At 57.6% G+C, this 26,973-nt stretch overlaps 1 protein-coding gene and 1 long non-coding RNA gene across 7 annotated transcripts; one reads left to right on the top strand and one right to left on the bottom strand.

Annotated features, from left to right (window-relative positions):
- Positions 1 to 466: 466 nt before the first annotated feature.
- Positions 467 to 24,000, bottom strand: IKBKE (inhibitor of nuclear factor kappa B kinase subunit epsilon). Of its 6 annotated transcripts, none has more exons than XM_040636534.1 (22): positions 23,954 to 24,000; positions 23,301 to 23,390; positions 21,453 to 21,570; positions 20,580 to 20,720; positions 20,067 to 20,196; positions 19,206 to 19,387; positions 18,535 to 18,695; positions 17,612 to 17,722; positions 17,150 to 17,329; positions 16,379 to 16,575; positions 15,571 to 15,635; positions 15,399 to 15,490; positions 15,203 to 15,289; positions 11,375 to 11,450; positions 11,166 to 11,278; positions 9,068 to 9,144; positions 6,414 to 6,453; positions 5,744 to 5,821; positions 4,240 to 4,336; positions 3,416 to 3,528; positions 3,134 to 3,205; positions 467 to 1,270 (listed from the first exon to the last, which is right to left on the bottom strand). In XM_040636534.1, the coding sequence occupies exons 3-22, from the start codon at positions 21,537 to 21,539 to the stop codon at positions 1,237 to 1,239; spliced, it is 2,133 nt and encodes a 710-aa protein (XP_040492468.1). In that variant the 5' UTR covers positions 21,540 to 21,570; positions 23,301 to 23,390; positions 23,954 to 24,000; the 3' UTR covers positions 467 to 1,236. The 6 variants fall into 6 exon arrangements, 5 of the variants coding, with proteins under 5 accessions (XP_040492468.1, XP_040492466.1, XP_040492467.1 ...); XM_040636532.1 differs by lacking the exon at positions 5,744 to 5,821 and adding an exon at positions 5,594 to 5,695; XM_040636533.1 differs by lacking the exon at positions 5,744 to 5,821 and adding an exon at positions 5,594 to 5,695 and having other exon boundaries at positions 11,375 to 11,444.
- LOC121104061 lies at positions 23,342 to 26,452 on the top strand. Its single transcript, XR_005836449.1, has 2 exons — positions 23,342 to 23,443; positions 24,255 to 26,452. It is a non-coding gene; the product is annotated as an uncharacterized LOC121104061 (long non-coding RNA).
- The last annotated feature ends 521 nt before the right edge of the window (positions 26,453 to 26,973 follow it).

The raw sequence follows: 26,973 nt of genomic DNA, 5'->3' as shown, positions 1-26,973 counted from the left end.
CTGACTGTCCAGGCACCATTCCAGCTTCTAGGCAAAATGAGGGAACACTCAAAATGGCTCATAGGAGTGCCCGAGCTCAGTATTTAGGACACAGCCTAGGTTTTGAACTGGGGCGGGGGGAGTGGGGGGTAAGCACTTAGATGGTAGTCTTGAAGGGGAAGAAGAGAGAGTTCTCCTTTCTCCCCCAGTCCCAGGCCCCCTAGACAGCTCCCCCAAATGGCTGGGGGGCAGGAGAAGGAATGGGAAGGTAAGCCCTCCCAGCAGGATGCCATCTTCCTCGGGCTCTTCCCTGAATTAGGGTCCATTTAGGGGAAAGGCAGGGATCAGGAAGTGACCGGTCCCACCTCCATTTCCCAACCCTGTCCTCACAGATCTCCACCCAGCGCCTGCTGGGAGGCCAAGAGCACTCTGCCAAGAGCCTTCCCCTGCCTCACAGACACTGCCCAGCGAGAGCCACTCAGACATAGCAAAGAAGTCCACGTTTATTCCACTTCTCGGAGGTGCGGCCTCTTATCTGCACTTACAGGCCTGTGCTCACTGTTGACCGCAGCTGACTGCACCTCCCCGGCCCTGGCAGCGCCTCAGGGAGAGAGACGAAGGTGGGGGTGCCTGAGGCCCTAGCACCGGACCCGGACCACCCATTCTCTCAACTCTGCCAGGCTCTGCCAGACCAAGAGTAGAGGGAAAATCAGGCTCTGTGATGCCCGGGGCCGACAGCGGGGACCCTCAGAAATCACAGGACAGGGGAGGACTCTATGTTCAACGTGGAACCCCTTAAGAGGAAGGAAGACTGAAATGAGGTCGTTTGACCCAGCATCCTAGGGAAACCCCCGGAGGCCTCCTCTTCTGTTCCCTGAGAAGTGAAGCCCTGTAACCCAGAGGAGGTAGGTGGGCCGGCCGACTGGAGCCTCTTCTCCCTACGGCCTGGCAGCTTCGGCTCTACAGGCCGGGGCGACAGAGGAGATGGACCTGAGCCTGCATGAGATGCCAAGGTCAGCCCAGGCAGTGGGTCCTGACAGAGATGGCCTGGTGCCCCAGGTCCTGCCATGCTGCTTCCGGTAGAGAGGCAACGGAGGGTAATGCTGGTGACGTCTCCCAGCTGTTGGCCAGGAGGGAGGTAGGCTGATGAGGGGGACCAGACATCATCCTGTGTTAGGTCCCACACTGCAGGCAGGCAAGCAGTGTTGGAATGGTTCTAATGCTTCAGGATGCCGGGCACCCCACGGAGCTCAGAGATCAGGAGTCGGGAGCCGATGGGAGCCTATTTAACCTGTAAGGAGAGGGGGAGGTGAGCTTCTCCCACCGGAGTGGAGAAGCCTGCGGGCCATACCCAGGACCCAAAGCCAGTCAAGCCTTCAGCTACCCCCTGTCGAGTCTTTGACCCCCGACAAGAACTCTCTGGTTCTCATCCCTGACTACACAGTAGAATCACCTGGGGTTGGGGTGGGGGGCGGTTTACAAAATCCCCCACCCCCGTCGGCACCCAGAGTCTCTGGAGGCAAGACCCGAGAGAGCTACACTCTTAAAAGCCCCCCTGGTGAATCCAGTGCAGCCAGAAGGCCAGGAGGAGGGGAGAGGAATTCAGACCATTCTGCATGCTCTTCGACTACAGCTCTGAATAAGGAAGTAAAAATTCACTAAAGTTTTGAGCTATCTGTAAATAGACTCCATATCACGGCAAGAAAAATTTATGTTGGCACTAAAATTAGAACTTCCTGTCCATGAGGGTTGTTTTGGAAAGAATCTTCTCCTTGCGGGTCTTTAAGCGGCTGGATTCTCCCCTTGCTGGAATGGGATGCGGTGGGGATGTGTCCTCAGCCGGAGGGTACTCTGCAACTCTGGGGACAACCACAGGCTCTGCTCCTGGCTCCCCAGCTCGTGGCCCCAATTCCAGGGTCCCAGACTGGCCTGGCCTCTGAGGAACATTTAGCATTTAGTGAGCCCCTCCCTCTGTTGCCCCTCCCATCCCCAGCACGTGGCAGATCTCATCCTAGTTCACCCCTAGTTACCACCAGGAGCTTGGGATCATTAGTCCTACTTCACAGGGGAGGGAACTGAGGCCCAGAGCTGAGCAAAACCTCCCGGGGTCACGTAGTCTGGAGCCAAACCCCCGGAGTCTCTGCAGATCATTTCCACCGTGCCACTGGTCCTCCCGTGGGGAGGTGACAAAGGACGGTGGGGAGGCTGTGGAGGTGGGCACACGTGTGCATGCACGACCAAGTGTGTATGTGCGTAAACAGGCCATGGACCTTCAGGGCAAGGCCCACCCCCGATGCTGAGATTATGTCCCTCCTTCTCTTTGGTGTTAAAAATGTGCTTTATAAGGGCACCTGGGTGGCGTAGTTGTTAAGCGTCTGCCTTCGGCTCAGGGCGTGATCCCAGCGTTCTGGGATCGAGCTCCGCATCAGGCTCCTCTGCTAGGAAGCCTGCTTCTTCCCCTCCCACTCCCCCTGCTTGTGTTCCCTCTCTCGCTGGCTGTCTCTCTCTGTCAAATAAATAAATAAAATCTTTTAAAAAAATGTGCTTTATATAAGCATGACTATTAGATGGCAGGATTTTTCCACCTTTAAATTGCTTACTTGGTTATATGAGAAGTCACTCTCTTTTTCCCCAGCTTTCTTTTGGAATTTTACTGCTGCAAAAAATCCAAAAGTCTGAGCCCTGAGGTGCACTCCCTGCGTCCTCTCCAGCACCCCTCCTTCCCCTGAGGAGGGGGGTCCAACAGGGGCGCAATCCAGAGTCCATGAGGCTGCAGCCCAGCGGCCCTGGGGGCCTGTGCGTGAGGCCGGAGCCCAACAAGGCCAGTTAGCCCAAGCACTGTGCCGCAGTTTGCTGGCACATGACACGGAGACCCAGAGAAGCACTCTGCGGATGGCGGTGAAGGCGGCAGGAGTCGGTCCAGGGGAGGCACGGGGCAGCGGGCACTTTCACAGGGAGCAGGACGCGGCTGCAGTGCCGTGTGCCTGCAAGTCCCCCTCTCCGACCACACTGAGGCTTGCGTCCTCAAGACTGTAGTGAAAGCCTAACCCTCACAAGGATGGCGACTCGCCTGCGGACAAGGCCAAAGCTCCGACGGGACGGGAACATGGACACCTGTCATCAGCCCTCCCCATGCACAGTGGGAGCGCCTTACCCTTCAATGATGCGGTTGTTGTCCTGAAGGTCAAAGGCCAGCAGCTTCATCTCATCGCAGAGTTCCCTCATGCTGTCCGAGGCAGAGGCAAGAGAGGTGTCTGCGCTGAGCCCGGAGTTGTCCTGCCAGCCCCCTTCCCCAGGAAGCCCACCACCCAGACTCTCTTTATTCCTGCCTCTGGGGCCTGAGGCAGAACCCCTCAGGCTCTAAACTCTGCACCGTACCCCCTCTCCCACCACTGCCTTACACACACACATGCGCGCCCCTCTTTCTAGCACTTACTGGAAAACCAGGTCCGTCAGTGCAGGGCTGGGATAGGGGGCTGCCGGGGGTGGTGAGACCTGAGCCTCCTTTGCTCTGTCCTGAAGGAGCTGGTGAGATAACCGGTCAAGGATCTGAAGGGAAGCCACACTTTAGTCAGGCGGGATGGGCCACGGGTGTGCTTTTTTTTTTTTTTGCAAGGGAGGTGTGAGTAAGGATAACAAGATGGCCCCTAATCTGCATCCCAGGGGCACCCAGAATGCCCAAGCCTTTCCTGCAGGTCCCTCCTCCCCATGCTGGGAGCGCAGCCGATACACCCACCCTCACTTGTCGGTGCTTGGATTTCATGGTCCAGATGGCCAAGTTCTCCTCTGGATCTAAGCCACACCTCGATGGCCCAGCACGAGCCGGGAGCTACCAGGAAGGAGCAGGGCTGCCCAGCTGGCCTCTGAAGGAACGGGGCTGCTGTGGGCACTGCAGGCTGGGGACCAGAACATTCTCAGAGCTGTCTGTGTGTTGGTCTCTTTCCAGAGAGCAGACCAAAAGACCAAGGAGGGTTCCCATTGCCTCTCAGGAATAGCCTGGAACCTCTCTGGCTACACGAGGCATGAAGATGTCCTAGCATTCTGGAAGCTCTGTCCTTGCAGTGACCTTCAGTCTGACATCACCAGGAAGTGCACATTTGTGTGTGGGCACGTTTGTGTGCCAGAGACCTCCTAGCCACAGGGTGCTTGGACGCAGCCAAGGGCAGCCCTGCCCAGAGTCAGGGGAATGGCCCCAGGTCCCCAGGGTGCCTGACTGAGCCGGCTCCTGCAGCGGCGCCCGGGCCCCTGACTGGCTCGCACCTTGCTGAGGCTCTCCTGGACTCCCTGGGCTTCCGTGTTGTGGGCAGCCACGGAACAGCCGACCATGCGCAGACGGTTCCTGGTCTCGTGCACCTCCCTGGAGAGAGCAGATAAAAAATCCGGGCTGGGTTTGCTTGCTCTTTCCGGGCGCCCATTCAGCTGTCCTTCGGATCACCTCACAGACATGGGGGAGAGTGGGAGCTGAGTGGTCCCAGGCATGTGTTCCCTCACTGCCTCTGTCCCCCGGGTTTGCCCTCAACTCTCCTCTGTCCACTGGGGGAATGCCGATGACACTTGTGACTGACGCTGCCAAGGGTCCCATCAGAACCCCAGGGGGAGCAAAACCACATGTGGCTGGGGCCTGGCACCCGTGCCAGTGAGGACGAGCTCAGGGCCAGGCTAGGCTCCAGAGAGGCCGAGGACAGCGCAGCCCAGGGCACTTTGTATGGGAGCTGCCCCATTGCCAGAGCAAATCCAAGTTAGGACTCTTCGAGGAATTCTCTTTTTCTCTAAGTGGAGGGAGGAAGCAGGAACATTCGCCCCATTGCACAAAAAGGAAACCAATCCGAGGACAGACAAGCGGGTGGCAGATTCTCACCCCTACCTACACATTAGAATTGCCTGGAGGTGCTTTCAAAATGCTGATAAGCAAGCCTGACTTCAGACCAATCAAATCAGAATTTGGGGTGGGCTAGGGGTGGAGAAGCTGTATTCTAATGGGAGGGTGGGCGAGTGCCTGGGTCTCATATGGGCCTGGGAACCTGCCCTCTCTTCTCAGGAGGGGCCAGTATTCCCACAGGCAGAGGAAGGAGGGAGGGGCTCATGTGAGAAGGAAAAACCCAAAACTCCTCTAGCGGACAGCATGAGAGGGTTCTATTTAAGGGGCCTGTGCCTGCCCCTGTATCCCTGACCATCGGAAGTCTATAAGCCTGCCTGGCCTCATCCCAAAGGGATCTTGTGTTCTCCCCAGAGAAGGGGTTTCCCAGCACACCCACCCTGGAACATGGAAAGAACCCAGGTTTTCAAGGCAGTCATACCCAATACTAGTCGTGGGTCTGCTACTTACTAGCTGTGTAGTACTAAAAATAAGACCTGTGCTCTGAGCCTCAGTTTCCTCATCTGTGAAAGGGGGTGATAGATGCATGGGGTGCATATTGTGGGACTAAATAAGCTAATGTACAGAAATCACCCAGATGTACAAAACCACATTTTTTTTTTTTTTGCCTTTGTTCCTTTACGACCACCTCCCCTCAATCAGGGCTCTGCAAATCCCAGGGTTCTCTGAAGCCCGAAGGGGCCAAGCCAGGAAGGGCCCCGGGGTCCGTGAGCCCAGAGGGGAGGGCCAGACTGCTACCTCATCCACATGCCGTGTGTGACCAGGGATGTCTGGTACTTCTGCACACACTTCTCCTGGAATACCTTCAGAAGCCTCTTGGCTAGACGACTAAAATTCACCCTGAAAAGACAGGGACACCGAGGCACAGAGATAAGCAGCCAGACTCACCTGCGCCCATGCCTGGCATCCCTGGGTCTCCACCAAGGAGACCTCCTCCGAGGGCTGGCATCCGCAGCAGGGCTACGTCTCCAAAGAAGGAGGAACTGAGGTTCACATGCGTGAACTGGAAGATCAGAGCGGCAAGCACACAGAACACAGGGACAGAGAGATGTGGGAGAAGGACCAGGGCATCTCAGGGAACAGACACACTCAAGCTCAGTCCTCACAGGGAAGGCGAGATGCTTCCGGAGCTTGAGAGAGGGAGAGAGTGTGTAAGGGTCAGGGGCGGGCATGGAACTGGTGGGGAAGTGAGTCTCCAAATAACCATTTAAATCAGGGAGGGCCTCCAGGAAGATGAGTGTCTACAGAACATAGGAGCAGAGAGGAGCACAGGGAAGGTCAGAACAGGAAGCAGGAAGCAGTGAGCGGTAAATCAGGGAGGACACTTAGGGCTGGAGATAAATCCAACGACATCAAGTCCGCTTTGGAGAAAGCTCCGTCTGAGTCAGCTACCCAGTCTCCCTCCCCTGGCCCCAGATAACCTGCCCCAGACACAGTCACCCGCTTTGCTTCTGCTCAGCTACAGCCTGGGAGCAAGACCTTCATCGTGTCTTGTCAGGCCCCTCCTGGGGACCCCCGGCCTCCCGCTCACCCACCTGCCAGGGGACAGGCTACTCACTTATCCAGCTTGTGAATCTGCTCCTCGTTGTAGCCAAGCCCTAAAGGAAACAGGGAGGAATGATGTCACCTGTCCAATCAGTCAGCAAAACAGAATGCCACAAGTACTCGGGGACAGCTACAAAGCTGAAGACAGCTCAGCCTGGCCTGGGGGAGCTCGCAGCCCCATGGAGCCAGGAAGGACAGGGGAGTCAAACGGGAAGCACTTTGCCAAGTAGGGGCCACAGAAGCTGCAGAAAAAATTGCTGCAGGGCTCCTGGGGCCAGGGCTGGAGAGATGAGTACTTGGGGACCATCTCAGGTGGGAAGTGGTGGATGAGTGGGCCTTGGAGGATGTGCGGTCAGCCCCAGCTCCTTATCCAACATCCCTCCCAGAGGGACTGAAGCCGGCCGCCTGCGGGCCCCATTCCGGACCATGCAAGCTGCCGGCAGAGCTAGCTGGGGGCTCTGCAGCCATGAGCTGGATAAATCAGGCCACCACCCTGTATCTCTCGTTCACCCTCCATCTCCCCTTCACGGACCAGCCACTTTCTCCAGAAGCGCTGGTTCTCTGCCTTGGCCCGCTGGTGCGGACGCTCACCGCACTGGGGAGATGCTGCCCCCTGCTGGGCTCCGAGGGAATGGTCCTTCCAGCTGGAGGCTTCCCTTGCTGCCTCCCACCAAGTTCCCTGACCCCAGAAGCCCCTCCCTGGGCATTTCGGCCTGGGCCCTGCTCTCGGCCAGCTGAGCGCTCGTGAAGTCCCCGCTGCGAGTCCCAGCCGGGCCTCCCAGTCGCAGGAGGCTGCAGACACGTGACTCGCCGCACAAAGTCGGCTGCCCCATCCACCCTATGTGACACCCAGGACTGGTGTGAGGGGCGAGAGAAAACCAGCAAGCATGTTTCGGAGTGGCGTCTTTCAACATTCCAAGGGGTAGCTGTCAAGGGTTTTTCGGCCTTTTATGTTTAATTTGCATGAAGGACTCTTGCAGACCAAAAGGAGCAAAAGTCTTGGAGGCCGTAAAGCGGATTGGTTAAAAGCCTCCGGACCAGGCCTGCTTGGGTTACTTAACTTCCCAGGGTCTCAGTTTCCTTATCTATAAACAGGGGGGTAACGGTGCCTGGAGTCTTTACAGGCGTTAAATAGGTGAAGATCGTGCTCAGCCCGGAGGACGGTGTCCGGTGCGTGGGCGGTGCCCAGAAGGCGAGTGAGGCCAGGATGACCAATCCCGGTGATGCAGGCAGAGAAGCCTCTGAGATTCGCTGAAATCACAGCTAAAAGGGCCAGGGGCGTCAGGAATGGGAGAGTCTCAGTTTCTCGGCTCCTGCGCTGCTCTCCCCACCCCCTCCACGGCCAGACCCCAGAGGCAGGCCTGAGACTCCCCCGCAGAGACGATGGTCTAGATCTGTAGGTCCGAGCCAGCGGCCACCTGCCACCGGCCACACGTGGCTGCTGAGCGCCTGGCCTGTGCCTAGTGCGCCTAAGGAGCTGAATTTTTATTTTAATTTCATGAATTCAATTAACTAAAAATTTAAAACTAGAGCAGTGTAAAATATTGTTTCCCCAATGAATGCAGCTTTATTGCTTTGGTAAGACGACAGTTCTGTCAGCTAAAAAATTAGCTTCCGAAGACAGATGTGCTATGAGTGTCAAATACACACAGGACCGTGAGGACTTAGCACAAAAAAAAATAAAAGAATGTAAACTATCATCTCTTTAATAATTTTGTTTACATTGATTACATGTGGAAATGACAACTTGGATGTATTGGGTTAAACCAAGCGTCTTATGAAAATTAATCTCACCTGTTGGTTTCTACTTTTTAAATTTTGGCTACTGGAGAACTCAGAGTTGGGTACGTTGCCGGCATCCCATTTCTATGGGACAGTGCTCATTAGATAATCCTAGAGCTGGAGAACTTGGCCCTCAAGCCCAAGGCCTGCAGTCCACACGTCAGCAGAAGCCCAGGGCATGGCTGGTGAGGGAGAGGGCTGGTTCCTGGCATGTGAGCCCCTCAACCCCAAGAGTCAACTGGGGTCTCCCAGGACCCCCCGGCCCAGCCTGTCCCTGGGTTCCAGCCTACCATGCCCATGATGGCGGTCACTGTGGGCAAGCAGTTGCCCGTCCCTGAGCCTGTAAATGAGCTGCCCCTGCCTGGAGGTCCTCTGTGAGGACAAGCAGAGAGTGCAGCCAAGTAGCTGGCCCGGTGACTACAGGATATTTCTTCAGACCCTCCCTTATCAGGAAAACCTGGCTGTTTCAATGAGCCAAAGACACAGCAGATAGGGAAATGTTCCTCAAACTGGAAAGTGCTCTGCAGAGGTGAGGGCTCTCTTCCAAGGGCCACCTCTCCTAGAACAGCCAGGCTCTGGCCATCTGAGCACCCCCGGCATGCTGTCCACACCTCTCACAGGGCAACAGGCACAGGCCCCCAGTCCCTCACTGTCTCCAGGCAGCTTAGAGGCAGGGACACTGCCCTACGCCAGCAGTACACTGGCGGCACACAGTAGGCCTGCAGCAGCCACACAGATGGCTTGCAACAGCCGGATAAGCAGAGGGAAGGAAGGAGGAAGGGAGGGGAGGGAGAGCACGGGGGTGGGGGGGTAGTCTGCTCTCCCCACGGCTCACCTGGCCTCATTCTGGGGGCGGGGGGGTAGTTTGCTCTCCCCACGGCTCACCTGGCCTCATTCTGGATTTCTTGAATTGTTTGTAGATGAGGTTCATCTTGTCCAAACAACACTGAATCTTCTGGATGCTGTGGGCAGAAGACAGGGACCAGGCAAGGGGAGAATCAAACAGCACAGAGTAAAGGGGGAGGGAACGGGATAACATGGCTGCTGGGGGTGGGGGTAGGGCAGAGGAGCTGTCTGCCTGCAGAAGGAGCCTCATTGCCACAGCTTGTCTGAGGTGCCATGGGGCCAGCCAGCCACCTCTGATTCCCAGATTCCCATGTTTATTCTTTCTCTCTGTCTCCACCCCCCCAACCCACACACACACTCCAGGTGTTTAGTCAGAGATTAAGACAGACGAAAAGCCAAGCAGGTTAGGCCACAGGAGAATGGCCTTTGCTACACTAGAAGGCTTGAGAACAGAACCCAGGCACAAGTCTGGGCCCTGCAAGCCTGGCAGAGCCCGCTGGGGATGGGAGTGGAGCAGAACCCTCTCTCCGGGTGGCCTGGGGCAGTAGAAGTAGGGCCCTCTCAGTCTAGCCAATGCCTGGCGCACCGAAGGTGCTTACACAATGAATCAACAGCCCCTGTTTAACACATGGATGAGGGGCGCCTGGTGGCTCAGTTAGTTAAGCGTCTGCCTTTGGCTCAGGTCCTGATCCTGGGGTCCTGGGATCTAGCCCCTCATTGGGCTTGACCGAGCCTGCTTTTCCCCCTACCTGCTTCCCCTGCTTGTGCTCGTTCTCTCTCTGTCTCAAATAAATAAATAAAATCTTAAAAAAATAAAACAAAACATGGATGAATCCATGGTCCTCAGTCCCGCCTGGAGGCAGACGGATGTGGGAGATGACCTCTCAAGGACCTTCACCTCCTGGGGTTTAAGGTCAGTAGAGTTCTTCCTTCCTCTTTTCGGGCTGGATACAAACATTTGAGATGTTGAGTGTGTGTGTGTGTGTTGGTGGGGTGGTGCTCTTCTCCACCCTCAGGGCTGTTTAGCTCCTCCTCCCTCCCTCCTCCCAGTGACCCCGTCTCAGCTACTTCTGGAGCTGGACTCTGGGGTGGGGCCAAGTTGGGTCCCAAGGTGCTGTGGGTCCCAGGCACCCATCCTTTGGAGAATTTGGGGTGAATGAGACCTCAGATCCAGTCTTTATCCAAAAGACTCAGGCCAGTTACATTCCAAATTCAGAACTGTCTTTTGATTTTAGAAAGGCGATTCAGCAGATACAGGCTATGTTGTGGGATAGCCTGAGTGGGGTCCGGGGCAGTATCCCTCGTCCAACACACTCGACCTTTAGAGAACTGGAAGAATACCCACTCAAAGTGGGGTAAAGAGACTAAAAGAAGACTCGCGTCAGAAGACGGAGGTCGTAGGTCGGGTTTTGCAGCCAAAACAAACAAACAAAACCCTGTGGTTTTCAGAGCTCTTTGACCTGGGACCTGAGGGCCCGGGTCCCTGTAGCACTGACTGGGGTAGGTACTGAGGAGAATGGGCCACGCTGGTCAGGGCGGGGTCCCACACATCAGGCTGTTGGGGGGGGCAGGTGGGCATTTTTATGTCTGTTGAATGAGGCTTTCGAGGGTGTAAATCTCTGGTCTAGGCCCAGAACATAGGCTTTGGAGGTGGGCAAACCTGACACGAAGCCCTACCACCGTCATTTGTCATGGACCGGATGCAACTCAGGCCACATTAGCCTCCCCGAGTGAGCTTCCTCATCTACGAAAGGGGCATATTAGCAGTAGTGGCCTTCTGGGGATTAAATGAGATGATAGAAGTAAGAGGGCCAATCCAGGGAACGAGCAGAGCAAGGGTTCAGAAAAGGAAGGGAACAAAACTATTCTTTCATTTAGAACCATTGCACCTGCTAGGATTTCTAATTCTCTCTCTGAACTCCCAGAAGCGGGCAGGACCCCAGATGCTTTCCTCCTCTGGCCACTCTCACAGGGGTGGTCTCGCACATTCTTGGATCCCACACCACTACCCCGCGCCCCAGCACCCTCACCAAGATAAGGGAGAAAGCGGATTGATTCCTAAAAGGGCTACTGGACCGTCCGAGCTGTGCGCCCCTGCCCCTGCCCCCACCCCACCGAAGAGGAAAATCCCACAGACCTTCTGTCCGCATGTACCTGATCCCGGTTCTTCAGCAGCTCAGAGCTCAGGTTGCTCAGGCATGACTGGGTCTCTGTGATCCTGTGGGAGCATCTGGAGAGGGCCTCTGCCAGCTGGAGGACAGAAAAAAAGGCAGACCCCGGAAGGGTCCTCAGCTTGGGGTTCTGACCGCAGCTCCCCGCCCCCCACTGCCCCGCCGCCTCACTCACAGCCCGCAGCCTGGACTTCAGCTCGGTCACTTTCTTCACCTCCTCTATCTCAAGCGTCCCAGACACACTGCTGAACCTCCAGGGAAGGACAGAGAAAGGACACGGCTGGGGGATTGGGAGGCAGAGCCCCACGACCACGTGAGGAGTATGACATCTTTGGGACAGCCTTGCTGGCTTCTGGGATATCTGGGGAGTTTTGTGGTTGGATCAGAGGAACCAACCTCAAGAGGTCCCTACTCACCGAAGTCATACCGTTGCTGAGCACAGCAAAGAATAAAGATGGAGGCAGATGGAAACAACACGAAGCTATGAAAATTCATGAGTCCATGCAGCAAGGCAACTGTTAATGAACTCCTTACTAGGAATATTTATAACTAAAGGAAAAGAATGAAATTCCTTTCCAGTAGACTGTATGTCATGATAACCAATAGCTTCCTAATAAAGGATAAGCTCTATATTACAGAATATTAGCCAATAATGTTCTGGGACTTGGACTATTAGCATCGTGTTGCCCCCAGTGAAGTTATTCACTTGGGCATGGCACTAAAATCCGTGATTAATGATTCAGGCATGGACAGGGAAAATGTGACCACACGGTAGAGGAATCAGGCTGTCCGCACCCAGTGGTGGGAGGAAATGAAATGTACTCGGTGTCATCTATGATGTATTTAGCCAAAAAAATGTTCCACTTGACTCCATCCAGGCTTCAGAACTCTCAGTTTATAAGAAATGTTGGGAAAGAAAGAAAAAACCCCACGGGGTACAGAGGAATCCCTGGAGTCCAGAAAGTGGGACAATGGGTATTTTCCCCCAAAAATGCTGGGGTCAGGAGCGAGGAGGGGAGAGGCAGGCTGTCGAGATTAAAACAGACTTAAAGAACATAACAACCAGACACAAAGTGTGGTCTTGGATTGGAACCTGGTTGGGATAAAACCAGCTAGAAAAGAAAAGTCGGGGGCTAGTTAGAGAACTTGGAGTACGGCTGATTTTAGAGGAGTTGAGAACGTCCGGACATGGGGCTGGAGAGCTCATCAGCTGAGAACAGCAGGTTACAAGAGTGCAAGTGCTATGGAATCTCACGCTGGTTCATATATATACGTAAACACCCAGCGGAAGACAACCCGGAAGGACACCTACTGCTACCATGTCACAATCTAGCTCTGGGTGGAAAGGACATGGTATTGTCTAAAATATATTTTATTTATTTATTTGACAGAGAGAGAGACGATGAGAGAGAGCACAAGCAGGGGGAGTGGGAGAGGGAGAAGCAGGCTCCCCGTGGAGCAGGGACCCTGGGACCACGCCCTGAGCCGAAGGCGGCCGCCTAAAGACTGAGCCACCCAGGCGCCCCAGGACATGGTATTTTTATTTTGTTTTTGCTTATCTGTATTTCCCAACTTTCCACAATTAGCATATACTATTTCTATTCCAATAATAATCGGGGAAAGAATCCTGTGGCCTTTGGCTTGGGTATGGTGTTGGCGCAGGGCGAGGGGAGGAAGGGGGGAAGAGGGAGAATTAGGAACGCAGTGGAAGCTCTACGGAGGCAGGAATTCACCCTTATATCCTCAGTACCTCGCAAAGTGCTCGGCACACAGTAGTTCCTCCATATGTGGTTGTTGAATGAATCCGTGAACATATAAATGGATTTCAGTGCGTGCAATGCCTGCTGGCAGAAGCAGCTGAGGCTGACCTAGACCAGCCGGACAGAGAGGCAGGGGAGACGGGTCTGAGTGCTAGTCCTAGCTGCCCCCTCACCCATCTTGCGGGATCTGAGTTCGGTCACTTCGGCTCTGCAAGACTCAGATCTTTGTGTATGTAACGGAGAGATAAGTCTCTGTATTTGTGGGCCTCGAATAGGACCTCAGAGCTAAGACGCTCGGCTAGAGAGCACAGATACACACGTTCTGGTGCTGGGGGAAGCACGGGAGGGGGGAGGGGGGGCTCCCCGAGCCAGTCCTGGCTGCCTGAACAGCGCCACCACATGGCAGCAGGTGTGAGGAGGACCAGGGAGCTTCAGCAGAGAAGTAAGGACACTCTGCCAAGGGAGCCTGGCTTGGGGAGCCTGAGGCAGGAGTGCACTATGGGAGATATGAGTCACCAGGCTGGGCAATGGCAGCCACTTTATGCCTGGTGCTCATTAAATTATCTCAGATTCCAGGATCAACGGGTCTGAGGGTGTTCAAAAAAGAATGGAATTGCAAAGCATCAGAGGCAGGAGGCCTCAGAGGTCATCCAGTTTTCTCCTTTTGAAAACAAGGAAATAGTGGCTCCGGCTGGGAGAGAGAACAGTGGCCTGAGGTCCCAAGTGAAGAGCTTTGACTGGGCCTCTGACTCTCTGCTCCGTGCTCCTTCTGCTCTCTGTACTCCTCCTTGGCAGGAGGGAGGCTGAAATATGCTTCAAAGCAGGCACTCCTCTGAGCCTGAGCTCTCTAGACATACCACGCCTCTGGGGGGGGCCTGGGATCCAGAAAGGGAAAAACAGTAGCCAGCAGACCCAGGACTCTACCTTCACTCTAGGATATTTTTCATTTTAACTGTGGCTTCAACAAATCTCACCAGCACCCCTCCCACAATCTCCCCAGTCATGGCTTCTTTTCTGTCTCTGTTCAGGACCTCCCAACTCGAGGTATTCTATTTCCCTCTGGCCTTAAAAGCCTCACCTCTTCCAGAAAGACCTCCACGATTGCCTTTTCTCATCTCTAGTCTTCCTCTTCCCAACCGTCCTATCATCTTTACATGCCTCGGAAGGGCTGTTTCCTCCAGGGAACGTGGGCCCTCTGCAGGCATGATGCCAAATCTACCCCTGGACCCCCTTTCTGTGCCCTGGACAGAGCTCTGTGCCGTGCTGCACCCCTGCAGCCCCTCATCTCTGTCACCACTTGAAGGGGGCTCAGCCAGGCCAGGGACCCTGTCCCTGTCATCTGGAGACTCCTCCACCCCTCCCACACCGCTGCCACTCCTCTGCCCCCTCCTCAGATTTGCTGCGTCCAAGCAAGGCAGCAGCGAGTCAACCCCCTGCGGGGAGACTCCCGGGAACTGCCTAGGGATGAGGGCCAGGGATGTGAGGGGTAGGGACATCAGCTGTGCTCAGCACAGTCACTGCTCCTCTGTCATCCCATATCTCCTCCCAGTGGGGAAGGTTCCAGCCACCATCAGCTTCCCTGGGCTGCAGAGCCCCCTCCTCTCACCTGCACCACAGCCCAGTGCCTTCCAAGATCTGGGGGGAGCTCTGCCCACTGCTCGGAAGTGCTCTCTGGCCAATGGAGTCTTCCTGCTTCTCATCCCCAGACCCTCCAGCTTGGTTCCCTCCTCCCCAGTCTCTCCCTCTGTCCAGCCCATCACCCCTAATTAGCCCAAGTCAGATGAGTAGCGGGCATGGAGCCCCGAGGCAGGACCAGGAAACGTGAGGAAGGAGAGGACAGTGTAAGACCCAGAGACGGAAGGAAGAGTGTGGAGGGTGAAACCGCTGGGACCCCCATCCTGTCAGGTCCAGGGGGCAGGGTGAGGCTATGAGGGTTTTCCCTCCAGTGCTGCTCTGGGGTTTCGTACCTGCTGAGGCAGCACCCCCGTGGCCCCATTCCCCCTGCAGTGACTGGGTGGGGGTGGGGGGTAGGTCCAGTCACCCGGCAGGGTGGGGGATGAGGGACAGGTAGGGGTGCTCTCTGTATTCTTGCACCACAGGGAGGGTGGGAGCTCTGGGTAGGGGGAGGCGAGGGGCATTGCTGGAAACAATCGGGGGTGAGGAACAGGCAGACAGAGAAGGGCGAGGGGTCAGAGCCAGCCTCACACCTGCCGCAGCCCCCCTGCCCCAGGCAGGACACCCACCTCTCAGTGCCTAGGCTGCTGCTGAGGAAAAGGAGGGCCACCCGCACGACCTCCAGTGTCCGCCTGCCCATGGCCTGGAGCACCTCCCTGTGAAGGGTGCTGAGTCAGAGCTCCGCCTGCAGGGGCCCGAGGGCACGGCCACAGGGCTGTGTGGGAGCCTCTAGCCCCTGCCCACCCAGCCCTCGGGGTTACTCACACAAACCAGTGCAGCCCCCGAAGCATGAGCTCCTGCCCGGCCAGCAGGGTCTGCGCCAGCCACAGGGCCTGGTAGCCGGCGCCCAACACACTCTGCAACACAGTGGGCGGCAGGGTTAGGGGTCCAGCCCCCTGCCCCCGGGGCCCCCCCTGCCACCTGCAACGCCTCTCACCTTGGAAGTGGTGTAATCTGACTGCAGGTCCACTTTGGGGAAGAACTTGGGGATGTCCTGAGCCGCTGCAGACAAAGACCCTGTCTGAGGGGGCTGCCCGTGTGTCCCAGACGAACCCTAAGTTCATCTTTGCTTCCTCCTCACTCACACCCACCCCCACCCCGTCTTCCACTGCCAGCTCCTTACCCTGCGCAGAGACCCCCCAAGCCTACATAAATGCACGCTAAGTGCTTCTTTACAACTGCAGCCCCTCACTGCCCCCTCGTGTCCTCTTTGGAGAACTACACACAGCCTCATGCCCAAAGTCCCAGAAACAGCCAGAAAATGGGCTAAAACGACCCTCATACCCAGGAGTTTCAAGGTTAATCCCCCTTCCCAGCATCGGAGCCCCTGAGAAGGAGGATGAAATTGGCATCATTCGAAGGAGAAGGGATGATACCTTTTCTAGGACTTGGAAGATAAAACTCTGGACCCCTGACCACCTTCCCTTCTCTCCAGCACCTTGGGCTCCTGCTTCCTCCAACCCAAACGACTCGCGGCTTTCCCACCCATTGCGGAGCTTGTGGAAATCATATTAAATCCTGGTCTCCCTGTTTGCACTGAAGCGTCCTTCACAGGTCGAGCCATGAGCCTGAATCACACGGCATTTCAGAGGCGTGGGAGACTTAGAGGCCAGACCTGCTTTCTGCACACTGTGGGCCCCAAGAAACACCCACAAAAGACACTAATCGATATCCTGGATCATAAACCCCTGCCCCTTACGGAATGTGAGAGGGAGAAATGATCCAGCCTGTGGGGCGCTACTCACGGTCCCTGAAGGCCAACCCCTTGGGGGTCTCACTGGCTGTGCTGAACAGCGTCAGGGGGCTGCTTGAGGTCGTGTGGGCGATGTGTTGTGCTGACAGGCTGGGCTCAAGGACGCAGAGGTGACCCTCGAAGAGGTACTCCTGGTGCTGGGGGGCCACCTGGGTCTGCTCATACACAGCCTCCAGAAAGATGGCTATCCTAGACACACAAGGGGTTCCGGTTGGGGGGGAAAGGGAGAGGACAGGAAGTGTCGGCAGGATATGGCGTCCAGGTGACCCAAACCCCAGCTCAGTCTTCGTCCACGGAGAAGGCTCAGCTTTTCAAAGGGAGGGACCAGGTGATTGCCTCTCTTATCAAGGGTGGAGAGACAAAGGTTAGAGCTCGTGTCTGACTGGAGTGGATGAGGACAGAGTAGGAACGCAGGAGCCTCAACACCCGGCCGCGGCCTTTGTACCCCTTCCGGCAACACTCCCACTAAAATTCACCTTGAATTTTAGCAATAAAGGGTTCTCTGAGCAATACATTTGGGAAACACGCTGCGCCCCCCCCCCCACATGCACACACGCACCCCTCAGATTCCTAATGCACGTGAGCATGGGGAAGCTGCTGAATGTTGGGAGTCTAGCAGCAAGAAGAACTGCTGAACTTTGTGGAACTAGTATTTTCCAAACTCACGTTGGACCTGGATGCTCTCCTCTCTAAACAGCCCACGGACCGCTGCCTAGGGTAGAGAAGGTTCTCAGGCCTCTGCCGCTCGCTCGCCCGCACTCACGTGTTGTGGGCGTGGATGTAGACGTGGTGCAGGACGGCCTGGGACAGGGAGAACACGTGCACAACGACTCGCTGCAGGATGTCACTGGTCTCTGCAAAGAACTGGTCGAAGCCCCAGCACTTGGCCTGCTCCACTTCCAGGATGTTGGCCAGGATGGGCACCAGCTGGGTCTGCAGCCCCCTGGACCGCAGCACATGAAGACGGTCGGCCACCAGGCCCCGGACTCGTCCTCTTTGAGTAGGTCACAGGGCGTTCTGTGAGAGCTAGGACCCGGGCGGTGGGGCATGGCGGGATGGGGAGGGGGAGCTGGACAGACCCGGTCCAGCATCCAGATGGGAAAACTGCGGCCTGACGGGAACGTGATATACCTGAGCCGACTGGGCGCAAGGGGCCCTGTGCGGTAGGGCCTGCCTCTCGGCGGGGGGCAGGGAAGCCAGCCCGGACTCAGGTCTGTCTACTTACGTGGACAGGCGGCAGGTGATGGGGAGGCTGTAGCTCCACTCCAGGGGCCCATTCTCCTGCCTCTGAGTGCCTGCGATGGCGCCGGCCGGCTTCTCCGTGGTGATCCGGTACCTGGGGTGAGGGAGGACCGGGTCGGCGGGACCCCTAGCCCATCGCACATCCAGGGATGGCAAACTCAGCATGGAGGGTTCTCGGAGCACTGGTTCAAATCAGCCGGCTGCTCCGAATTAGCCTGGAGATGTCAAGCTCTCCACTCCTTTCCACTGCCCGCACCTCCCCTTCAGACCTGCCTCTGCCCCTTTGCCCTGGCTGTGCTCCACCTCACCAACCCTCCCCTCCTTCCCAAGTCCAGCCTTCCCTGACAGCCCCTGCCTTGTCGGTCTCCTTCCCCTTTCCCTAACCTAATCAGGGTTCCACACAGCTGGACCCCTGAGCCGAGGGTGGGTGTTTCGACCTTTCCACGAATCCCCTTCAAACCTCTTCTGCTCTGGGCGGTGCCCTCAGCGAGAGCAGCCACTGTCTCCAGCTACTTCTGGCTCTGACTGCAGGACACCTGGGAAGGCCTTGCTCCCGGGATCAGGAGACTGGGTCCTTGCCACCCCGCTTTGCCCCTGGCAGGCTCCGCGATCTTGGGCATGTCTCTTTTGGAGCCTCAGCTGAGGCGGTGAGACACACACGTGAAGAGGGAGCCAAGGGAGCACTAGAGAGGAGCACGGAGCTAAGATAAGGGACTCGTTCCCATCAGTCAGGGCAGGCCCAGCTTCTTGTTTGACTGGCTGAGGACCAAGGATTGGAAAGGCACCTGGGGGGGAGGGAGGACCCAGGAGGACCACAGAGTGCGGAGAAAGAGGAGACACAGCAGGGACTGGTGGGGGAAGGCCCGGGGTCCGACCCTTCTCCTTCCCTGCCGTGGCCCACCGTACATCATCTCCTTGTTGCGTCGTGGCCCACCAAAAGGGATGAAGGGCAGGCTGCCAGTGGCGGCGTGGTACAGGGTGACCCCAATGCTCCAGAGATCCACAGTCACCCCGAATGTCTTCTGCTGGGGCTTGCGAAGCACAGCCCGCTCATACATGTCGGGGTGCTGCCGGAGAGAGAACCAATGAGCAGCCATGGAGGGGGAGGGTGGGCAAGGGCCTGAGCCCCCATCCATCAGACCTCCTTCCACCACCTTCCAGTGAAAACAGAACTATCAGAACCATCTCCTTCGTCCTCTCAAGAACTGGTGGAGTTAGCCCACCCAGCGCATTTCTATCTGCCCACCCTCCGCCCTGGGGAAAGTGGTGACCAGTGGTGCCCCCTCCTTGGCGAGGATCATATCAAGGAAAGAACTGCACAAGGGAGACCTGGGCAGGGGGCCTGGGCAGGGATAGTCCAGCAGGGAGACCCAGGCAGGCTGCAGCATCACCTTTGCCATCTTAGGGAACAGAATAGATTCTTCTGGTTGGGGCGCAGAGGTGATGTATACCTTGCCCCAGGTGGGGGGAATGAACAGAGCCCCTCAAGGGGGCTCCGAGAGAGTCACAAGTTGACAGGCAACTAGCTGTAAGGGCGGGCCCTCCGCGTGGGGGTGGGTCCCCAACATCCCACTCACCAGGTACTCCTCAGTGCCATAGACAGAGACAAACTTCTCGTCATCGTCTAGCTCCCGGGCGGCCCCGAAGTCCGTGAGCTTGTAGATGCTCTGCCCCTCCTCCCCCATGAGACGCATGATATTCCCAGGCTTGATGTCGCGGTGGACGATGCCATTCTCCCGCAGGTGGTTCATGCCAGCCACTGGGGAGAGGGAGCGCTGCTAGCTCTCTGGCCAGGAACAGCTCAGCGCCTGAGGCCCATTTGGGGCAGAAGGCTGTCCTTGGGTCCAGACAGAGAGCTCGCAGGGGCTGACGGGGCCGCAGGAAAAGCACGAGGACAGAGATGGGCACAGGACAAAGGAAGGGGGTTCCAAAGATGTGGGTGCTGATATTCCACCAGGATTCTCCAAGAAATCAAGAGGGATGGTGGCTCTGCCTCCCCAAGGATGGGACACCCCCTCCTGTTTGATTTATTTTAAAAAAACTGTAATAAAATAGACCTCACACAAAATTTACTATTTGAAGCGTGCAGTGCAGTGGCATTAAGCACGTGACCAGTGTGGTGTAACCATCACCACCACCCACCCCCAGAACTTTGTCAGTGTTCCAAATAGGAATTCTCTGCTTTAACAAATTTTTTTTTAAGCTGGAGTTTTAAACAGCTGATCAGCAGGAATCGGACACTCGGATTCCATCCATTCATGAGTGTCTGTCTTAGGTCTGTGAATGGAGAGCCTCTGAGGCACAGAACATCTTCTGTGTTTGGGAAACCATCTCAGAAACGTCAGACCCTCTGGGACTTTGCCTTCCACTGAGGGCAGGGACCACGGCGGGTCCGACAGGGACAGAGGCTTCCTGGTGGGGGTCGGGGAGGGGCTCACCCACACAGCGCAGCACCACCAGAAACTCCTCCTCGGGCAGCCCAAAGGCATTCTCGGGGCTCTCGAGCACGCTCAGCAGGCTCCCGCTAGAGCAGTACTCCATCACCAGCACCTTCTGCCGGCTGCCCCCCTGTGGGGGGGGACAGAGAGAGGGACGCTTGGGGTGGAAGGCAAATCTCCGCCCCCTCCATCACTATGGGGGGGCACCAGCTTTCTCAAGAGGTGTGACTCAGCCTAGAGCCAAAAGCCCCCATTCTCTAGGTCCCAGCTTCTGGCCTTCCCTCCTTGGCCTCACAGTGACCCCCCTACACCTGAGCCCAAGGTCACCTTTTCCAGGAAGCCCTCTTTGATCAGACCCTACTTCCCATCTTTGCTTCCCCGTCTACTACTCTCACCCCAGCATTCGTTCCTCCAAGCACGTGACCGCGTCACCATTATTATGTGACCCGACTCTTCCCAGCCCATAAGTGTCAAGGACAAGACCACCTCCCTCTGCCCAAGTCCCGGACCCACTGTCTCCTCCACCGCGAAGAGCTTGACGATGTTCTGGTGGTTCAGCTTTCGCAGGACCTCGAACTCCCTCACCTGCACCTCGTGCGGGCGCAGGTAGCTGGCCGTGTTGAAGACCTTCACGGCAACCAGCTCCCCGGATTTCTGCCATGGGGGGTAACGTAAGTCCCACTCCTGCCTTGGAGAGCACACATACTCCCCTGGGGCCTCTGTGTAGCTTCTGCCACCCGCCCACCACCAGACATGAGTGAAGACGGCCCGGTTGGGGCAGAGGGCTCCCACCCTCAGCTCCGTCCCCTACTCAGAGAGAAGACGGCCTGGTCCAGCACTGGGAGGGGATGAGGGCTCGCTGCCCCTGATGGCACAGGTGCAGGGGATGGTTTGTTGCTGCTATTACCATTTCTATCTACGACCACACAGGCAGCCCACTCCCTGGTGCCTGCAGCAGAGCTGGGACGAGCACCTGCTCCGGCCCCAGCTCTTGAGACAAGACTGTGCAATACGTCTCACATAGTCCGTACAGAGCTCCCGGTCGGTACAGAGCTGCGACGAAGGCAGGGGGATCCAAACAAGCCCCACTGCCCGACTCCGCTCTTCCTACATTTGCTGCCGCCTGCCCGGGATGACGGCTTTGGGTCTTCCTCTTCCTCTCTCTCTCTCTCTCTCTCTCTCCAGTCCCAAACTGTTCCTGACAGAAGCGCCATCCCAAGGAGCCCTCCACAGCTCCCCACCCTTCTTCCCAAAGCCATAGCGTCCCCCGGCTCCGGAGTGTGCTAGGCCTCTGCCTCGCCACACACCACCCTTGCTGCCCACCAAGGGCTGACAGGGCCCAGACCTTGCCCAGCCCGAGGGGGCCTGGCCAGGGCTGTGTCCTACCTTGTTCCGGGCCTTGTACACGCTGGCAGTGGCGCCCTGGCCCAGCAGGTCGTCCGTGTGCCACAGGTAGTTGGCGGTGCTCTGCATCGCCTGCCCCTGGCTGCCGGCCGCCTTAGGGCTACGGAAAGAACATACTGGGTCTAGGGTTCCATTCCCGCCCTGGGCTGGACACGGGTGGCCTGACACGGAGCAGTGCCCAAGACCATCCCACAAAGGGTTCCGGGGTGGCCATTCCAGAGGCAAGGGGATGGAGGAAGTGTGAAGCTCAGAAAGGTTAAGAAACTTCTCCAAAAAGAAGTGCAGCCACTGGGGCCGTCAGTCCACAGCCCGCGCCTGTCCCGCCACAGGGCACTCCACCTGTCCTCACTCCCGGTCTTCTCCAACCCGCTCCCCAGAGGCCATTCAGCAGAGACAGACCTCTTTCTCTGTTACCTCTCCCACGCACTGAGGATTCTGGGTTTTTGGCATCCAGGCCTGGGATTGTCCCAGGAAGCAGAAATAGTGCTTGAAGGAAGGGCCCCAGGTCAGGCAGCGTCAACCACACCACCACAAATCTCCAGGATTGCAACATGAGCCTGGAGCCCTTCCCCACCCACTCGCCTGGGCCCACCACTTCCTGCTGCTGTGAGCGAACAGCTGCACAGGCGGCCAGTGTGGCCAGGTCAGCGCTGCTCTGGAGAGGACCGCACTCGCTGCAGCAGGGGTGTACATGTGAGAGCGAGAGAGAGAGAGAGAGAGAGAGAGAGAGACAGAATGTGTGTGTGTGTGTGTGTGTGCGCGTGCACGTGCCTGTGGAGGGGGGCAGGACACCATCAAATCCAAGGGCTCAGGAGCCCTGGGGAGAATCTGAAACCCTCTACAACTCCATGCCCCATCTTTGCCCCCATCCTGTTCTCTCCAAAGGCCAGGTCCTCTAAAGCAACTGGCTCCAGAGAGTGTAGCCCCAGAGAGTAAACTCAAATCCTCTCTGAAAAATAGGGTCAGGGCTGGTCTTAATGGGATGAGTGGGAGAAGGAGCTTAAGAAGGGCCACCACCTCTTGAATACGCTCTGGACAGGGCTTCTTCACCTTCTAGTATCTGCTAGGTTCTCAACCCTAGGGTCACCACAGCTGGAATCCCACAGTTCCTTGGCTTTCTTTAAGCCTTCTCTCTGCCATCTTTTTTAAAATGCAAATCTTGAGAACATCAATTCCTTGAACCAGCAGCCACTTGAAAAGACTCCGTGGCCAAGTCCTAGTTTCAGAAAATGTATTCATGTTTGCATTTTCCAGAAGCAACTGAGATACAGAGAGACTCCTTGAAGACAATATAATAGCTCAGTTTGAATGAGTTGATCAGATAAGTCCCCCACCCCCTCACCCCAGAGGCTGAATCATGATGCCAGCAGGCCTGGGGATGGGAAGCCTGGCAGAGCACCCTGAAGTCAAGGCCAAGGAGGGGATCCAGTCTGGGGAGCCGGCGGACAGCAGACCACCTTCATAATCCTCCCCAGGGCTGGTCCTCCACTCTGGCCCTGGTGCTGGGGGCAGGGCACAGCTGAAGACCGGGGTGGGGAAGAATGCACAATGTTGTGCAAAAGGCAGAGCCCTGGAAGGAAGCCCCGTCCTGGGTTCTGCTCCTGGTCCTGCCAGGGCTGTGCCCAGGAGCTGTTGGCTGGCACGTCTGGTCGGCTGTGCGAGCTCTGCGGCCCCCAGCTCAGCACCGGGTGCGGGGAAGGCTGCTCTCCTTCCGCGGCGGTTGGATCAATGAGGGTGGGCGGCGGAGCCAGGGCGCCCGCTGCCCCACCCACCGCCGCCACTCCTCCTCCTCCTGGTCCTGGGGGCTCTCCTGAGGCCAAACGCACTTACCCCGCGCTCCGAGCAGCCGTAGATCAGGCAGAGACTGTCCTGGGCCAGTGTCTGTTGTGCTTTCCGTCTGTGACAAGTCCAGGAGCCGAGCTACACCGGAAAGAGGAGGGCGGAGGAGAGGCACCCCTCGGTGCTGTTTGATGGTGCGGTGTGCTTCTCAGCCTCCGTCAGAGGCCACCGGCCCCAGCCCTTTAACCCTTTCCTGTCTGTCACCCTCCCCCACAGCGCTGGGGCTTTCCATGTCCCCAGCGGCTCCGGGAGACTTGCCTCCCCTCTCCTCGGGACGGCGCCGGGGAGAACGACCCCAGGTGGGGTGAGGGCAGGCGCCCCGGAGCCGGGCAGGAGACGAGCACCGAGGTAGAGGGTGAACGCGGCGCCGGGCGCTAGGAAGCAGAGCCCAGAAAGGGAGCGCGGTAGGCGGGTGGCCGCCCTCTTCCCTGCCACGGCCCTCCCCGCCTCTCTCCGGCCTCACGCGGCCCTCCGTAGGGTGACCGCCGCAGACCGCACGCGGGGCGCTGCCGGGGCCCCCAGAAGTGGCAGGGGGAGGCGCCACGGGGCCGGGAGAGCTCTGGCTCCGCGCCCGCAGCCCTGCACTGCGCACGCCGGCCGCCGGGTTCCAGCCCCCCCGCGCCTGCCCGCTCCGCACCACTCACCCAATCTCGGCCGTGGGACTGGCAGGCTAGTGGGAGCGCGTGGCACCCGCCGAGCTTTCAGGGCTCGCTGTCATCCACGGGCTGGGCGCACAGCATCCTGGCGGCCGCCGCCGCGGCCGCAGGGACCCCGAGGCTGGGCCGGCCGGAGGGGCCGGTGCCCCCCCTGGAGCGGGGAGGGCTGGAGCGGGGAGGGCTGGAGCGGAGGTTTCCTCCGCGGCTTCCCCCCGGGCGGGCGCTACTCTGCCGGGAGCAGACTCTGCGCTCGCACACTTCCTGATTGTGCTCTTTCTCTCTCTTAAAGGGACAGCGGCGGCGCGGCCGCCTCCGCCGCCCGACAGGAAGGAGAAAGGATGCTCTGAACTGCCAAGTGGAGGCGCCAGACCCGAATCCGAGCCACAGAGAGGCCGGGACCCGAGGCTGGGCGGCGGTGGTAACGGCTGGGTGCCCTTTGGGCATCTGCAGTCCACGGGAGCAGGGAAGTCCAGGACTTGGCCCACAGTCAACCGAGCAGGTTGGGCAAGTTAACCCAGGGGAGAGCCGCCTGGGAAGACGGAGCCCCCACACCCCGGAGGCCCACGGAGGTCCAGGACCTAGGCCTAGCCGCTCCAGAAGTTGGGTCTGACTCAGCTTCCCAGGGAGCCTGCAGAGGCCCAGGAGCCAACCCTGGAACCCAGCTTATGCCCTCCAGGGTGACCTTGAGCACAGCCCGCATCCCTTCCCGGTTTTTTCATCCAAGGTTAGTAACGTTTACTCCGTTGGTTGTGTGGATGACTTGGAACGACAGGTATGGAAATGCTCGGAAAACTGGAAAGAAGGCGCTTTACAGACTTCAAAGGCGTTGAGGCCCACACACCTTTAGAAATTCGCCTGTGATCTTCCGAGACTGCTGGGGCTGGAACCCTGGTCTGCCAGCTTCCCAGTCAGGACTCAGTGGCTCACACCAAATTTCCCAGGAGCCTGGAGAGGTCTGCATTCTTCTGGTCGACTCCGAGATGGCGGTTGGATGAGAAATGGTTAAAACCAGGAATTTCCTTGTTTCTAGAAAATGTTGGCGGGACTTTCCCATGGCAACACCTGGTGATTTCCTCAGGCAGCCCCACCCCTAGCACAGTGACACCAGCGCAGGAGCAGATCTACCTGCCGATAACCGGCAGTCTGAGGCTTCGCTGCTGGGGCCCCAGGCGCTGCCCTGCTGCCTCCCACAGCAGGACCAGAAAGAACCTTCCCGGACCCTGGGCTCTCCATCCAGGATTCCCAGCTTTCCACCCGCCCGGCGGTGGGAGAATTGCACTTCCTTGGTACCCCCTGCTGGGGCGGGGCCAACCAGAGCCCTTGGTTGCTGTTGCAAGACCCCGCCCCAGGACACCTGCCCTCTGACCCTGTGATTCTGTTAGACTTGGTGACTGCTGAGTGTGGGTCCCCATGTGACTGTCATGAGCAGAGCCCCCTGCTGGCCCCCAAGGGACATGTACCTTCGATGAGAAATCGACCTTTGTTGTTTTAAGCCAGAGGTTTGCAACAGAACCAGGCTATCCCTAAAAGCCTCATTTTCCCCTGCCGAGCTTGCTCAGTCGTTACCAGCACTCCTACTTTTCTCTCTCCAGCAAACCCGGTCTGTCTTTCCCAGGGTCTTAAGTACCCTCAGACACCATGAATGTGTGTCTAGCTGCTGCTGGGAAGGAGGCACTGAGCGCGGAGGACGCGAGGCGTCCCCCCAGAGCCAGGGTTCAGCGCGCATGGTGAAGGCTCTGGGGTACATACTTCAGCTGGTGGTGATCTGAACCTGGCACAGAGTTGGGGGGGGCAGCAGAGACGGGGTGGTCTCCAGAAGGGCTGGCCAGGAGAAAGCACGCTCAACCAGACTTCAGAGGCAGGGGAGTGAGGCGGAGAATTGGGGGTTGGAGGTGAGGCATTCCAGGCAGGGGAACAGGGGCAGAGGCACAGAGGTGTAAGGAGAGGGCACCACCTGTGGTAAGGCTAGAGAAGGGGGGTGTGTGGGCTGAAGCCTGGTGTGGTGACAGATCAGGTTTCGCTGGGCATCCTCCATGAGGTCACATCCTCTGTTGGACAAACTCTGGTCCCAGCTGGGCAGCATGGCCCTTGTTTCATTGTGGGGAAGGCACGGGAGCCTGGTGGGCTCCTGAGGGGAAGAGGAAGTCTGTAAGAGGCCACAGCACGTTTTCCTGAGTGGCTCTGAGGAGTCCTAGAAATAGAAGTGGCAATCCAAAGGGAGGACAAGGGCCAGAGGTGGGAACAGTGGGTCTTCAATGGCAGTTCTCAGGGAGAAAGCTCACGTCCACCTTCTACAAAGGGAGGCCCGGTGTGTAGTGGGAAGGGCAGGAGCTTTACCGTCAGAGAGGCTGGAGGCCTCACTCTTCCCCTTGCTCTTGCATGACCTAGTCGCCCAACCTTTCTCAGACAGTTGGTGTGAGAGCAAAATGAGATTTACTACCTGCTATCTGGTGGGCCCTGAATAAACACTTGTTACTTTTTCTGCTCCTACGTGGCTCAAACCTGTTTGTCACAGATGCCTCACCTGTCCCGCACCGCAAAGGCAAGAAGGGCGAGGGCAGGCGGGTATGGAGGGGTGCACTTGCCATGCTCCCACACTGATGAGGGGCTGAGTGACCAGGTCTCAGAGCCCTGCTTCTTGCCACCTTCGTCAGGCAGCTCTAGCCAGGAGCGTTGGGTGGGAAAGGAGGGACACACTCGGTGGCCAGACCTGACCCTGCTCCCCCAGGGAGTGGGGAAAGGAGCCACGGGAGCAGCACGAAGCCACTGAGGGAAATTGAACCGGATGCCACCCAGCGCTTGTCTTTCTTGGTGTAGAAAAACACCACTCATTCTCTTGACTCTCCAGGCCTCCTGCTCAGCACCTCCTCCTACCCTCAGCTAAAGCCTTTGCCTTAAACTTCACTGACATACAAGAAGCAATCGAAAGGGAACCCCATTGTCTTCTCACCCCCACACCCACTGCCCGCCTAGCATCGCAGCTGCTTTCCCTCCAGTGAGAAGGAAGC

This window comes from Ursus maritimus, unplaced genomic scaffold, assembly GCF_017311325.1.
Source record: "Ursus maritimus isolate PB19 unplaced genomic scaffold, ASM1731132v1 scaffold_2, whole genome shotgun sequence".
Classification (NCBI taxonomy): Eukaryota; Metazoa; Chordata; class Mammalia; order Carnivora; family Ursidae; genus Ursus; species Ursus maritimus.
Note: the sequence above shows the minus strand (reverse complement) of the source record. Positions and strands in the feature narration are given on the sequence as shown.

Coding starts and splice junctions, on each gene's coding strand:
- IKBKE (XM_040636532.1), bottom strand. CDS start 21,539: ATGCAGAGCACCGCCAACTACCTGTGGCACACGGACGACCTGCTGGGC. Junction 3,529..4,239: donor TCCAGGAGAGCCTCAGCAAG/GTGCGAGCCAGT, acceptor GCTTCCCTTCAG/ATCCTTGACCGGTTATCTCA. Junction 1,271..3,133: donor AACAACCGCATCATTGAAGG/GTAAGGCGCTCC, acceptor CTCTCCTTACAG/GTTAAATAGGCTCCCATCGG.